Source organism: Doryrhamphus excisus, chromosome 23 (genome assembly GCF_030265055.1).
Source record: "Doryrhamphus excisus isolate RoL2022-K1 chromosome 23, RoL_Dexc_1.0, whole genome shotgun sequence".
Lineage (NCBI taxonomy): Eukaryota > Metazoa > Chordata > Actinopteri > Syngnathiformes > Syngnathidae > Doryrhamphus > Doryrhamphus excisus.
This window is the reverse complement of record NC_080488.1, coordinates 1,944,295-1,958,564: the sequence shown is the minus strand read 5'-3', so window position 1 is coordinate 1,958,564 and position 14,270 is coordinate 1,944,295. Positions and strand designations below refer to the sequence as shown.

The following is a 14,270-nucleotide window of genomic DNA, read 5'->3' as shown; positions in this document are numbered from 1 at the left end:
ACTTGGGGTAGATGTAATAATTATGTACATGTATGATGATGCTAAAACGCAGCCCACAGTGAGACAAAAGGAGGGTGCGTTGATGTAAATCCAGCCTCCTGTGTGTGATAAACATTTGTCTGTTTTGTTCGTGTGTCGGCGCCAAACAAGCGGTTTCACACGGCCCACTGGGAACATTTGCTAAATGTCACTGATGGCGTGACTGAGCAAACATGCGGAGCCATGCGGAGACTTGTTTGGAAGCAGCCCTTTGATCGGTAATGCAGATAAAGTTAGTGGTATCATATTTACAGTATATTTGTTATGTACGCTAATACCTGCACTAGCGTGTTGTGCCATTAGAGACATGTTATTAGCTATACTTTAAATCAGGGGTCTCAAACTCAATTTACCTGGAGGCCACTGGAGCTAGGGTCTGGGTAAGGCTGGGGCTGCATCAGCTTTGGTTCCGATTTTCTACAATAAAAGCTCTGATAAAACATTCCACTGTTCTCAAATATCTTAATTTTTATTTTTCTGCACAAAATTACATGAAAAATAAATAAACAAATCAAGAATAAAGAAAATCAATCAGTAATAAATAAATATAATAATAATAATAAAACGGCAAATAATAAAAACTTAAGAAACCACATATAGTTAGTGGGTAGACAAATTATTTTTTTCAGATTAAAATGAACAAAGCATTATTAGAGCCCTGTAGACATGACAAAATACGACTATAGTCACATTTATACTCTTTTTATTTACAACATATTGCGCAACTGCAGGGTCTTGAGACACATGCTAACTCGCAAACTAGAGAGCTAGCGACCTAAACGGTAGCCTTCAAGTTATTTCCTTTAAACTTAAATAGCCAAAGACTCACCACTTCCACACTGATAGGGAGGATAACTATTAACAGTTATTTAACCTTTAACATGAACATTAATCAAACGTAATAATTTTTTCTGGGTACATGATACCATACAGCATCCATATCAAACTTGCGTGGGCCGCACTAATATTAAACTTTCATATCAAGCCGGGGGCCTCAAACTAGTGTCCTGCGAGCCACATTTGGCCCGCGGGCCGCGTGTTTGAGACCTCTGCTTTAAATGCATGTGCATTCTTTCTCCAAACACTTTATTGCACTTCTGCAGCATCATATTTGCCCCCCCCCCCCCCCCCTCCTCCATACTGGCTTGGAGCTGCTCCATCCCTACACTCGTCCACTGGCAAATTCCGAGTGAGTCACTGTCTTCTCCACATCTCCGTGGATGATGGGTGCTATCATCACTGTGGGCAGTCTGCATGCGCGTGGGAGAAAGTGGCACTATAGGGAAAAGGAGGAAGATGTGCAGCGCGCGGATGCTGAGATTCGCCTTGACTGCTAACACCGGGCTCGTGTTCACAGTAGAAAACGTTTCAAATCAAGTCCTTTGATATTTTCTGTGCTTGTTATACTTCACCTTGAGGTAGTTTTGTTGCTGTTTTGAACTAGAACCGGACTTCACTAGCCAATCACAGGGCACATATAGCATTCGTTCATTTTCTACCGCTTATCCTCACGAGGGTTGCGGGGTTGCTGGAGCCTATCCCAGCTGTCTTCGGGCAGCCTGGACTAGTGGCCAGCCAATCAGAGGGCACATATAGACAAACAACCATTCACACTCACATTCATACCTATGGACAATTTGGATGTTAACGTAGCATGTTTTTGGAATGTGGGAAGAAACCAGAGTACCCGGAGAAAACCCACGCATGCACGGAGAGAACATGCAAACTCCACACAGAGATGAAACCAAAAAGTTACCACTTCCACACAAAATAGGAGGAGAACTCATTCATTCATTCATTCATTTTTTACGGCTTATCCTCACAAGGGTTGCGGGGGTGCTGGAGCCTATCCCAGCTGTCTTTGGGCGAGAGGCGGGGTACACCCTGGACTGGTGGCCAGCCAATCACAGGGCACATATAGACAAACAACCATTCACACTCACATTCATACCTTTGGAAATTTGGAGTCGCCAATTAACCTAGCATGTTTTTGAAACATGTAAACTCCACACAGAGATGGGATTGAACCCGGGTCTCCTAGCTGTGAGGTCTGCACGCTAACCACTTGACCACCGTGCAGCCCGCACATATAGTATGTGAGTCAAAATATTGGAAAAACATCTTCAATAATAAACATAACATTAAATGAATAGCGCTCAAAATATAGCATAATTTGCTTTCTTGCATTTGTTTACTTTTGATATTAAATTGTGTATGTACTATGTACAAAAACATGCATTAGCATGCATGAAGAGCTTTTTGCATATTCTTTGCAGGAGTCATAATCACAAATGCTATTTTTTCTCTGTTTATCTGTTTTGATAATTCTATTCCAAACAGTCTCCATAGAGTACTCTTATGTAATTAATGCTTTGCATAAGTTTAGACCCCCGGACTAGCTCATAAATCAGCTTTCCCTTCGCGCATTGAAAAGGGCGGTGGCGCCGGAAAAAAATAAAAAAAGAGACGGAAACGATTGTGTCGAATTAATTTCCCCTCAAACGCCTGCAGTTGAAGCTTTACTGCGGCATGACGACCTTGAGCGTACATGCGTTGACAAAAACACCAAACATGTTCGCTGATTTCTGTATTAGATCATTATATCAGAGCTGAAGTGCAGGATTCGAGCCCCCTCCTCCCTCCTCCTTCCTCTCCTGTGCCCACACAGCACAGGGAGGAGAGGGAGGAGGAAAGAAACCAGGCTTGTTGGGAGGGCAAACATTTTCAGCCATAACACAAAACATGGAAGGAGAAAATACAAGGAAAAACTGGGACCAGCAAGGTAGCAATGGGCGTCCTGCTCGGACTATTTTCTCTTTCTTCTCAGTGAGCGCGGCGGAGGAAGACTAGCGCCTGACTAAAAAAAAAAAAAAAAAAAAAGCTATTCCCTTTCCAAATCCTGCCTCCCTGCGATGGCAACAGCGACGCATTACCGCTTATGTTTATTTATTTTCATATACGGTGGCTTCACAAAAGGTCAGATTCGCTACTCCATTCCGGAGGAGCTGGAGAACGGCGCATCGGTAGGTGACATCGCGCGTGATTTGGGTCTGGACCTGAGGAAACTTCTCACCCGCCGTATCCGGGTGACGCCTGAAACCGAACGGAGGTATTTCACTGTCAATCACAAAAACGGCAAACTAGTGGTGAGTGACCGCATCGACCGTGAGACCTTGTGTGAAGTTGGTGACACCTGTTCACGCAACCTGGAGGTGCTTCTGGATCATCCTTCAGAGGTGCACAATGTGGAAGTAGAAATCCGTGACGTCAATGATAACCCACCTTGGTTCCCTCATGAGGAGTATCTACTAGAAGTGTCCGAATCTGCTCTCACTGGGTCAAAGCTCCATATCGAAGCAGCGCAAGATCCGGATTACGGTTCCAACTCTGTGAAGCAATATCTTCTCAGCCCGAACCAACATCTAACCCTGGATTCTGTGAAGCCTTTCTCAAAAAACAAACACATCGAACTCCTTCTTAAAAAGCCATTTGACCGTGAACAGACGTCATTTCATCAATTCATCCTGACAGCAGTGGATGGAGGTACACCACAGAGAAGCTGCACAACCAAAATAAATGTACGCGTCTTGGACGCTAACGACAATGTTCCCGCTTTTGACAGCTCGGTGTATAAAGTAAAAGTATACGAAAACTCCCCAAAGGGAACACTTGTCATTGAACTCAACGCAACCGACCCGGATGAGGGATCCAACGGCGATGTTTTTTACTCATTCAGCAGTTACACCCCGGAAAGAGTCAGACAGATGTTTTCCGTGGACGCAAACACCGGGAAGATAACGATTCAAAACAATATCGATTACGAGGAAACAAACACTTACGAAATGTACATTCAGGCGACGGACAAGGGGCCCGCCGCTGTAGCGGTGCATTGTAAAGTCGTAGTCGAAGTTCTAGACGTCAATGACAACATCCCGGAGATCATACTCTCATCTCTCTCCAGTCCGGTTCGAGAAGACGCCCGTGCGGACACCGTCGTCGCACTAATTAGCATAAACGACCGAGATTCTGGACCCAATAAGCAAGTCACCGTGGAAATCCAACCCGACTCGCCTTTTAAAATCAAATCCTTCCGCAACCACTACACAGTTGTCACCGCCGCGTTCCTGGACAGGGAAACCATCTCATCCTACAACGTGACCGTGAACGCTATCGATGCGGGCACGCCGTCGCTGTCATCGCAAATGACTTTTAAAGTCGATGTCGCGGATGTAAACGATAACCCTCCTCGATTCGATGAGACGTCATATACCGTTTACGTCACAGAGAACAATACGCCCGGTTTGCAACTATGTGTTGTTAAGGCCGTTGATGCCGATTCTGGTGAAAACGCACGCATTAAATACGCCGTTCTCAATGACAATAATCACGGCATTCCCGTCGCGAGCTACGTCGGCGTCAAACCCGACACAGGTGAGGCATACGCGTTGAGAACATTTGACTTTGAGAAACTGAGAGAGTTTCATTTTCAAATTAAAGCGCAAGACGGTGGAGTGCCGCCGCTGAGCCGCATCGCTACGGTGTATGTTTACGTTATGGATCAAAACGACCACGTGCCGAGGATTGTGTACCCGCTTTCTAATGGGAGTCACACAACAGAGACGCTACTGAAAAACGCCGAAGCTGGAGTGTTGGTAACAAAAGTGGTGGCTTGGGATGGCGACGCGGGTCAGAACGCTTGGCTGCTCTACGCCATGCAGCCCACGGACAAGGAGCTTGATCTCTTTAAGGTGCACGAGCACACGGGCGAGATCCGCACCACGAGGCGCGTCATCGAGGACAACTCCACTTCCTTTGCGCTCACTGTTCTCGTTCGGGATAACGGCCTGCCGCCTCTTTCTTCCACCGTAACTGTCCATGTGCTTGTGATGGAGCTACTGCCGAAGTTGACCCCTGACCCGAAACGCATCATCAGACCCGACAGCCCTTTGATGTTTTCCCGCTTCACCATCTCCCTCATCATCGCCTTGTGCGCCACTACCTTTGTGTTCTTGGTTACAGTCTTTGTGCTCGCCATTGTGCGTTGCCATGCCTACTGCACCCAACCCGGGTCCTGCTGCCCTTGTTGTGTATCGAATAAGAGCGTTCATGAGAGCGCCGGTGGAGTGCGACCCGCAAGTGGAGGCAACCCGAACACTAATATGGCGCTGCGCCGCGACCTTAAAGTAGAGCCGCATTACATCGAGGTGCGGCGTAACGGGTCCCTGACCAAAACGTACTGTTACAAAACATGCCTGACGGAGACTTCGGGAAGTGACACGTTTATGTTCTACAACACGGGCCGACCCCACAGTGGCACCTGGGGATCGGGCTATGTCACCAGCTACAGCGGACACAGCCAGATAATGGTGCGCCGTCTCAGTATGCCGGATGCGACTGCCATTCAGGTGATGTTTGTGTTGTTGTTTTGTTTGTGTTCACAACAAACCAAAGAAACCTGATTCACGTTTGCCATTAGGCGATGGTTTGGTGATACAGTTGCTGTCATTCGAGCACGTCATTCCTCGTGCATGGGTGGGTTTTTTTTCCCGGGTACTCCGGTTTCCTCCCACATTCCAAAAAACATGCTAGCTTAATTAGCGACTCCAAATTGTCTATAGGTATGAATGTGAGTGTGAATGGTTGTTTGTCTATATGTGACCTGTGATTGGCTGGCTACCAGTTCCTTGTGTAGCCTGCCTCTCGCCCGAAGACAGCTGGGATAGACTCCAGCACCCCCCGTAACTCTCGTGAGGATAAGCGGTAGAAAATGAATGAATGAATGAGTTCTCCTCCTATTTTGTGTGGAAGTGGTAACTTTTTGGCTTCTTATTTTGTCTTTCCCCACCCTCGGCCATCTCTGTGTGGAGTTTGCATGTTCTCCCCGTGCATGTGTGGGTTTCCTCCCACATTCCAAAAACATGCTAGGTTAATTAGCAACTCCAAATTGTCCATAATTGCATCCCATAATCAGTTCCCAGTTCCACATGTCCAAAAGGAGTTGGAAGAAGCAAAGCTTATTAAATTCTACCCCTGCATCTGGTACTTTTACAATCAGTAACTGTTACATTTGTTCACTTCCTGCTTTCCATAGTACAGTTTTTTTTTTTGTTTTGTTTGTTGGACGAGTCTAAAATGAACAACTGTATTAGCTCAGATTAAAGGTTAAAATGCCTTGGAATGGCTCCAGCACCCCCTGCGAGCCTGGTGAGGAAAAGCGGTAGAAAATGAATGAATGAATATTCTTTCTTTTCGACAGTATCTGCAATCGCTTCCTCCTTATATTGAGCTTGTTCACCATTTACGTCAACATTTTTGGCCGCTGTGTGCGACAGTGTTCCAATGATTTAGTCCAGAGGGCATTCAGTGGTCATTCCTCTTGTGGTCACAAAGCTAAAAGACGAGCCATACCTTTTTATGTATGAGGATTGCTGTTTTCCCTGAACATAAATATAAATATTTTGTCTCAGTAGGCTTTTTTTCTGAGGTTAAAAGGAGTATTTGCTTGAAACATTCGTGTCAGCACAGAAGACAAAAAGACGAAGCAACAATAGAATAGCTAAAGGTTATCACCCATTCCTCATTAAATGCCAGTCATGTTTCTTCTCACTCTGTTATTAACTGATAGCGATAGGTGCTGAAAGCGGATTGGCTGGCTCCGAGCGGTCGGGGCGGGGGATGCTATGTGATTGGACGGTGGGTTGATGGCGAAGGTGCGAGCCTTGTATCCATGCTAGAAGTGTTCATTCACCGGGAGAAGGAAGACGAGGGAAAAAAGGAAAAAGAGAGCTGAGCAGTTGAGGAAGAATCAATATTCTGCTCTAGTTTATATACTAAATTATATACTTTTTTTCATAACCTTTTTAGTTTTCATCCCTTGATGATATTCACATATAGTCAAATTCTTCCCTGGGGAGCAAAATACACTGCAGACATGTTTTGGTTCCAGATGCTTGTATCTGGTGCGTGTTTGTGTGAGTGTGTGTGTTCTCATTTGCTCCAGCACACACTTAACTACACAGCCAGGCGGACCAGCCAGCCCTCGGCGAAGTCCATGCCGCAATAGGACAAACGTTTAGTGAAGCTGTTTGCGGACAGTCTGGCTTCACATTGCATGTGTTAAGTCTCATGTGTTTAAGGCTTTATTTCTCCTATTTTGGTATCAATCCACCCAATGATGACTGTTTGAGTGACTATTTTTAATAAAATACTGCAGTACTTTGTAATCCTTCACGGGATGGATACCAGGCGTCTCTGATTAGAAGCAGAATATTGGATTTTAAGGTTGACGAATAACCACTACAGGCTCATAAAGGTCAACACAGCCTCCGCAGCAAGTCCACATCTGTCATATTTGAAGGAAATGGGGTTGCAAATGGGCCTGTTATGGACTGCATGGCCAAGCAGGGAGAATCATGTCCTCAGTCTGGAAAAGGTGTAATTCCATTTTGATGATGTGATCAGGTTATCTGCCCTTTTTTGCATGTATTAGTAACATGCAACATGATTCATACAAGGATGCTACACCAAAGTAACCTGTACTTGTCTGCTAGTCTTGTTTGTTACTATAGAGCAGGGGTCTCAAATGTGGTCAAAATGTGGCCCGCAGGACACTAGTTTGAGGCCCCCGCTTATGGTTGCTGTATGGTATCATGTACCCAGAAAAAATTATTAAGTTTGATTAATGTTCATGTTAAAGGTTAAATAACTGTTAATAGTTATCCTCCCTATCCGTGTGGAAGTGGTAAGTTTTTGGCTATTTAAGTTTAAAGGAAATAACTTGAAGGCTACCGTTTAGGTCGCTAGCTCTCTAGTTTGCGAGTTAGCATGTGTCTCAAGACCCCTGCAGTTGCGCAATATGTTGTAAATAAAAAGAGTATAAATGTGACTATAGTCGTGTTTTGTCATGTCTACAGGGCTCTAATAATGCTTTGTTAATTTTAATCTGAAAAAAAATAATTTGTCTACCCACCAACTATAAGTTTTTATTATTATTATATTTATTTATTACTGATTGATTGATTTTCTTTATTCTTGATTTGTTTATTTATTTTTCATTTTATTTTGTGTTGAAAAATTAAAATGATGCGGCCCAGTCTCACCCAGACCCTGGCTCTAGTGGCCCCCAAGTAAATTGAGTTTGAGACCCCTGCTATAGAGTGACTGCATGTGTGTCTACCATCCTGCAGCCGTGACCTTCACAGTGGTTTAGGAACGAGGGAATGGTCGCTTGTCGGGTTAAACGTAGACCGGGTCCTGCAGTTAGCGTGGTTAGATATGTCAGACTGACTCCGGCTTACTGTGTTCCTGTGAAATCTGTGGCTTTGAGGATTGAGAGAAAAGAGATGCACATGAGAGGTTGCACCAAATTGCGTGAATGAAATGAGTAACAATGCAGAAGAAACTTTCCAAATCATTTTACTGCATGACTTTATAGAAGTAGAGTAATAATGGAATGTGTACTGTAGAGATGGAGTGAAAGTAAACACTTTCCTGATGTGTTTATCCGATGTCATCACCTTGAAAGGACAGGAGGTGGGAGAACAAACGGAATACATCTTTTCAAGCTCAACACTCATTTCTCTCCCATACAGCAGGAGCCCGCCAGCGGTTTTGACTTACCATGACTTATTAATGAGGCCGTTTTAGGTTTCTTAAGGCTCAATTCCTCTCACTTCCTCTCTTTGCAGCCCAAGGCACCAAATTCAGACTGGAGATACTCAGCCTCCCTGAGAGCAGGTGGCGTAATGCAGAGGTAAGCAGTCAACCATCTGGGTTCTTTTTGTATGCCCTTAGACATAAATCATGCTTTTTGTCAAAAACTAATGACCACAATAAATGCACGGTATTACAGTTTGGGGGACCACCAACACAAATAATAGCCTCCAGTCAAGAAAAAGAGGCATCACTAAGTCAATTTATTTACTAAGTCACAGATAGCGGCCATCAAACTACCTCGTATTTAACTTACCATAAAAAAAAATACCGTATTTTCATAGGTTGGCTGTTCCTGCGACTTAAAAAAAATAAAATGAAAAATAAAATAAATGAAAAAACTGTTCATGTTCCATAAACACTGGACACCTTTTCTGTTTATGTTTATGTTTTGTGTAGCTAAATAATTGTTAGCATATCTTACACCTATTCAGCCTGTTCTCTATTATTTTATTGTTAGAACTTGCCTTTCACGAGGACGTAATGTCTGTTTTTGGAAAATAAATTACCCCCAAAAAATGCGACTTATATTCCAGTGCGACTTATGTATATATTTTTTTGGACCTAATTATGCATTTTTGGCCTTGTGCGACTTATAGTCCAGAAAATACGGTATATTGAAATTAATGCAGAACCTCAAATAGGCAGGATATACTAGATACTGTATATACATGCGTATTAGATACTGTATATGCATGCGTACAACAAGATGGAGAGACAGAAGGAGGCAGTAAGCAGTGTTCAATGAAGGCCAGGTAGCTCGGTAGATGTCATATGGCGCAATGATGAACTGATTGCACCATGATCACCTTTACCCATAAGACACTGGGGCTCATCAACCTGCTGTCTGACCAGATGGACCCAATTTGCATAAATGACACCCACAAACCTCCTCGGGTCCAGGAAACACGGATGTGTGTAGTTCTAATATTCATGTTGTGTGTTCTGTGCTTCCGTCAGACGTTTTGCACGGAGGAACATATTTATTCATGTGACTGAGCTGTAATGGCCGTGTCAGATTAAGAGCAGGAAGCCTGTGTGAGTGTCATAAATATTACGCAGATCTCCTCATAATTACAGCAAAGGATTATACTTGTGTGAAGCAGATGAATATATTAAATATTTCCCTAATGTATTTTAGAGAGCGACTGCCTCCTGTGCTCCATTGCTCCCCTGCATAGTCATGTATTTGCTCCTGTGACATTATCTGATAAGAGATTTGCCGATTGCCGCATGAAGGCACTGACCTATTTCATAATCTGATGCCTAACATTTCCATTTTATGAAAAATTGCGTATGGTCATTTTGTAAACTAGTTCTGATATGATAGAAATGAGATAGCATGGTTACAAAAAAAAAAGACAGTGAGCTAATCAGTGTTTGAAATAACACCAGTCTTATAACATTTCCAACCAATTATGTAATATCTGGATGAATTATCCTTTATTGCACTGAACGATTTGTTAATGAATACTAATTACTGTCAAAGTTGGGGAACATGATGAGTTAGCTTTGCTTTAGGAGTGGATGCTAAACTGTGAAATTGTAATAGCAGCCGTCTGTAATCCATAATCCACAGAATTTAGAAACATAAATCCCTGTCTGAAAATTGCATTTATGGTTTAGGGTTTACTGTACCCCCCATTCCACATGGGACAAGATTTAAATTCAACATTTGTATTTGTGTGTATATATATTGTATTTTCAAATACATTCCGACAAAAGAAGTTGAAGGTTTTTTTTTTTTTTGCATGCAACACAACATACAGTTGCGTTTTTGTAATGCTAGTTTGTATATAATACAAAAAAAAAAACCTTTGAATTTTTGAGTTTGAATGGTTGTTTGTGCCTTGGGATTGACTGGCAACCAGTCCAACATTATTAAATAAATAAATAAATAACATTTTTAAATAATATTTTTAAATAATATTTTATTTTTATATTTAATAATATTTTAATATAAATAATATTTCATATAAAATAATATAATATTTATATTGTATTAAATAAAAAAACCTTAAACTGTATTATGGAAAGCAGGAAGTGAACAAATGTAACAGTTACTAATTGTAAAAGTACCAGACGGAGGGGTAGGATTTAATAAGCTTTGCTTCTTCCTACTCCTTTTGGACATGTGGGAACTGTGAACTGATTATGTGATGCATTCAATTGTAATCTGATGCACCATTACCATAATTGCAAATTACATTACTGCAACTTTCTGTACTACTGCAAACTACAATCACAAACATAATTTTGTGTATATTTCTAATAGTATAATTTACAAGGACTCTTTACAGTTTGAGTAACATGTTTATTTATTTTTTTCCCCTTTGTTCTAGCTCCGTGCATATGGAAGAATCATCAGTGATGCAGGGAGCCCAGGGGGTTCTGGTCCAGAACTGGCCCACAGCATCCAGCGCTGCTGGTAAGAATCAGTCAGCCCATCAACACCTAATCAACCTTGGCGGTGGAAAAGTAAACATCTATTTTTAATTCATTTACGTGCAAATATTTCTGCATGTGTGCATTTGTCTTTGTACAAGTTTAACGTTTGCTGTGTGCTGCAGATATGAGCAAATGACATTTGAAGCAGTGTGTTGGGATAAGGATTATGTGGAATTTAGTATCTTGGGTCACTTTAGGCTTTTGAACTTGAAACACAGGACAACACAGTTTTAGAAGGGCACCCGAAAATATTGAAATGTTGTTCACATGAACAAAACAACAAAAAAAGATCAAGAAGATGTTCATTTTCTACCGCTTATTCTCACGAGGGTCGCAGGGGGTGCTGGAGCCTATCCCAGCTGTCTTCGGCCGAGAGGACGGGGTACACCCTGGACTGGTGGCCAGCCAATCACAGGGCACATATAGACAAACAACCATTCACACTCACATTCATACCTATGGACAATTTGGAGTCGCTAATTAACCTAGCATGTTTTTGGAATGTGGGAGGAAACCGGAGTACCTGGAGAAAACCCACGCATGCACGGGGAGAACATGCAAACTCCACACAGAGATGGCCGAGGGTGGAATTGAACTTGGGTCTCCTAGCTGTGTGGCTTGCGTACTAACCACTTGAACACCGTGCAACCCGGCTTAAACCAGTGCTTCTCAATTATTTTCTGTCATGCCCCCTAATGCGACCCCGATTTTTAAATACTAGAGAAACTGCTTATATGTATTCCTTTATCTGTACTGTACATACTAATAATCAACATACAGTATGGCGAGGGTCAGCTGTTTAAGCCAAGATAGCTAAGGTTAGTAGAAAAGCTTTGCCATATCTCTGTTATTAGCTGACAACAAACAGAATTTATGCAATGTCAGAGCAGGAAGTGGGTAGATTATACAGTTTTCGAGGATTAGGACGCCATACAATACCTAGCCAAGGCAGACGATATGAGAAGATATGAGTATACATGAGAAGTATGGGTATGGTGTGTAACCTTCCATGCAATTTTCTATTTTCTGTGTAAACTCATTGCCTGGTGTGACAAGCTGCCCACACACAAATCCACTGACCTTGTTTATATGCACGCACAGCCTCCTCCGCTTGGACATCGATTTCTTTTTTTTTTTTTTTATCTTGGCCCAAGTTTTAAAACTCTTATGCACTTCCAAATATGAAGACATGTACACAGATGGTTACAAAGAGAAGCAGCAGAACAGGAAATTACTGAGGATTTCTAACAACAAGTTGCCTCAGTCTCTTATTGCCTGCATTTCTTTGTTGCCCTGATTAAAATTTACCTAAAAGTCTCTTTAGCTTCAGGTCAAATACGCTTCCGGTTAGATTAACAATCATAAATTCAGGTACTGAATGCCAGGAGATTTGAAAAGCAGACATTTTCTAGAGTGGCTATAGCTTCAGGACAAATTGTATGTTTGTGGTCTGACATTCAGAAAAAATGCTCTCCAGCATATCTCAGGTAAAGGAGAGGCAGCGATATTGATTGAAAGTGGCCTGTCACGTCAGCATGAGTCATAGCGTTGCTATTTATAACTTAGTTGACTTGTTTGTTCTGCAAACTGCAGCCCTCAGGCGGGGGAACCGGCGGTACACTTGCACTTTTATTTTTCTATACCTTCCTGTTTGTGCACATGTAGATTCACTTGTTGATGCTGATATGAATCAGAGTCGGTTATATCTGCACTGCTTGTCTGTTTTGGGGGCTGCACGGTGGTCAAGTGGTTATCGCTCAGACCCCACAGCTAAGAGACCAGGGTTCAATTCCACCCACAGCCATCTCTGTGTGGAGGATAAGCGTGAGGATAAGCAGTAGAAAATGAATGAATGAATGAGTTCTCCTCCTATTTTGTGTGGAAGTGGTAACTTTTTGGCTTCTTATTTTGTCTTTCTTTGGTTAATTGGCGACTCCAACTGTCCATAGGTATGAATGTGAGTGTGAATGGTTGTTTGTCTATATGTGTGCTGTGATTGGCTGGCCACCAGTCCAGGGTGTACCCCGCCTCTCGCCCGAAGACAGCTGGGATAGGCTCCAGCACGACCCTTGTGAGGATAAGCGGTAGAAAATGAATGAATGAATGACTTCTCCTCCTATTTTGTGTGGAAGTGGTAACTTTGTGGCTTTTTATTTTGTCTTTCCCCACCCTCGGCCATCTCTGTGTGGAGTTTGCATGTTCTCCCCGTGCATGCGTGGGTTTTCTCCAGGTACTCCGGTTTCCTCCCACATTCCAAAAACATGCTAGGTTAATTAGTGACTCCAAATTGTCCATAGGTATGAATGTGAGTGTGAATGGTTGTTTGTCTATATGGGCCCTGTGATTGGCTGGCCACCAGTCCAGGTTGTACCCCGCCTCTCGCCCAAACACAGCTGGGATAGGCTCCAGCACCCCCCGCGACCCTCGTGAGGATAAGCGGTAGAAAATGAATGAATGAATGAATGTTTTTGGTCTTTAGAATGCGCTGTACGTGTCTGGGTTCATGAGCGCTTCATGTGCTGCGCCCGCTGTGACAGATGGAGCGCAGCCCACACCCAGCTTAACAGACTCACATTAATGGAATCAGGGTTCTGCCAGCTCTCTTTTTGAAAGAAGGGCACACGGGTTTGGATTCGCTGAGATCTCTGCAACGCTCAGCTACTAAATAGCAACGCAGGAAATACAGAGGCGAGGTGGCGTGGCACATTGGAACATTTTGTGATATAAACAATGATGTTGACTATGAGAGGAAGTGACGGTGCGATCCATGAGATTGAAGGAAGAGCCTACCACAGGATGCTGAGCGTGGCGGCTCTTGCTGTGGGAGAGTAGGACAGACGGTGAAAAGATAAAAAAAAAAAAAAAACAGAACAAGTGAGAGCTTGCGGCATTATTCTGTATCAGCCTCTGTCACTATGACTCCTACCAATGTCCCACTGCTTTACCGGAGGATGTTGTTTCCACGGCAACCATTCACAGCACCCTATTATCGACAAGGGGAGAGAAGAGCGAGGGAGGGGGGCTGTCAGATCGAGGGAAGTGTGAACATATGGTGTTGGCCGAGGGATGGT

At 43.1% G+C, this 14,270-nt stretch overlaps 1 protein-coding gene across 19 annotated transcripts in view; it reads left to right on the top strand.

Annotated features, from left to right (window-relative positions):
- LOC131110216 (protocadherin alpha-C2-like) overlaps positions 1-14,270 on the top strand; it is a 116,138-nt gene that overhangs the window by 94,955 nt on the left and 6,913 nt on the right. For 17 of the 19 annotated variants that reach the window (XM_058063095.1, XM_058063096.1, XM_058063097.1 and 14 more), the window contains exons 2-3: positions 8,727-8,791; positions 11,094-11,179. In XM_058063095.1, the coding sequence (XP_057919078.1) occupies positions 8,727-8,791; positions 11,094-11,179 (151 nt within the window). Of the gene's footprint in view, positions 1-2,251; positions 5,445-8,726; positions 8,792-11,093; positions 11,230-14,270 lie in introns of those variants that run through there. The other 2 variants (XM_058063080.1, XM_058063079.1) reach the window with 2 other exon arrangements.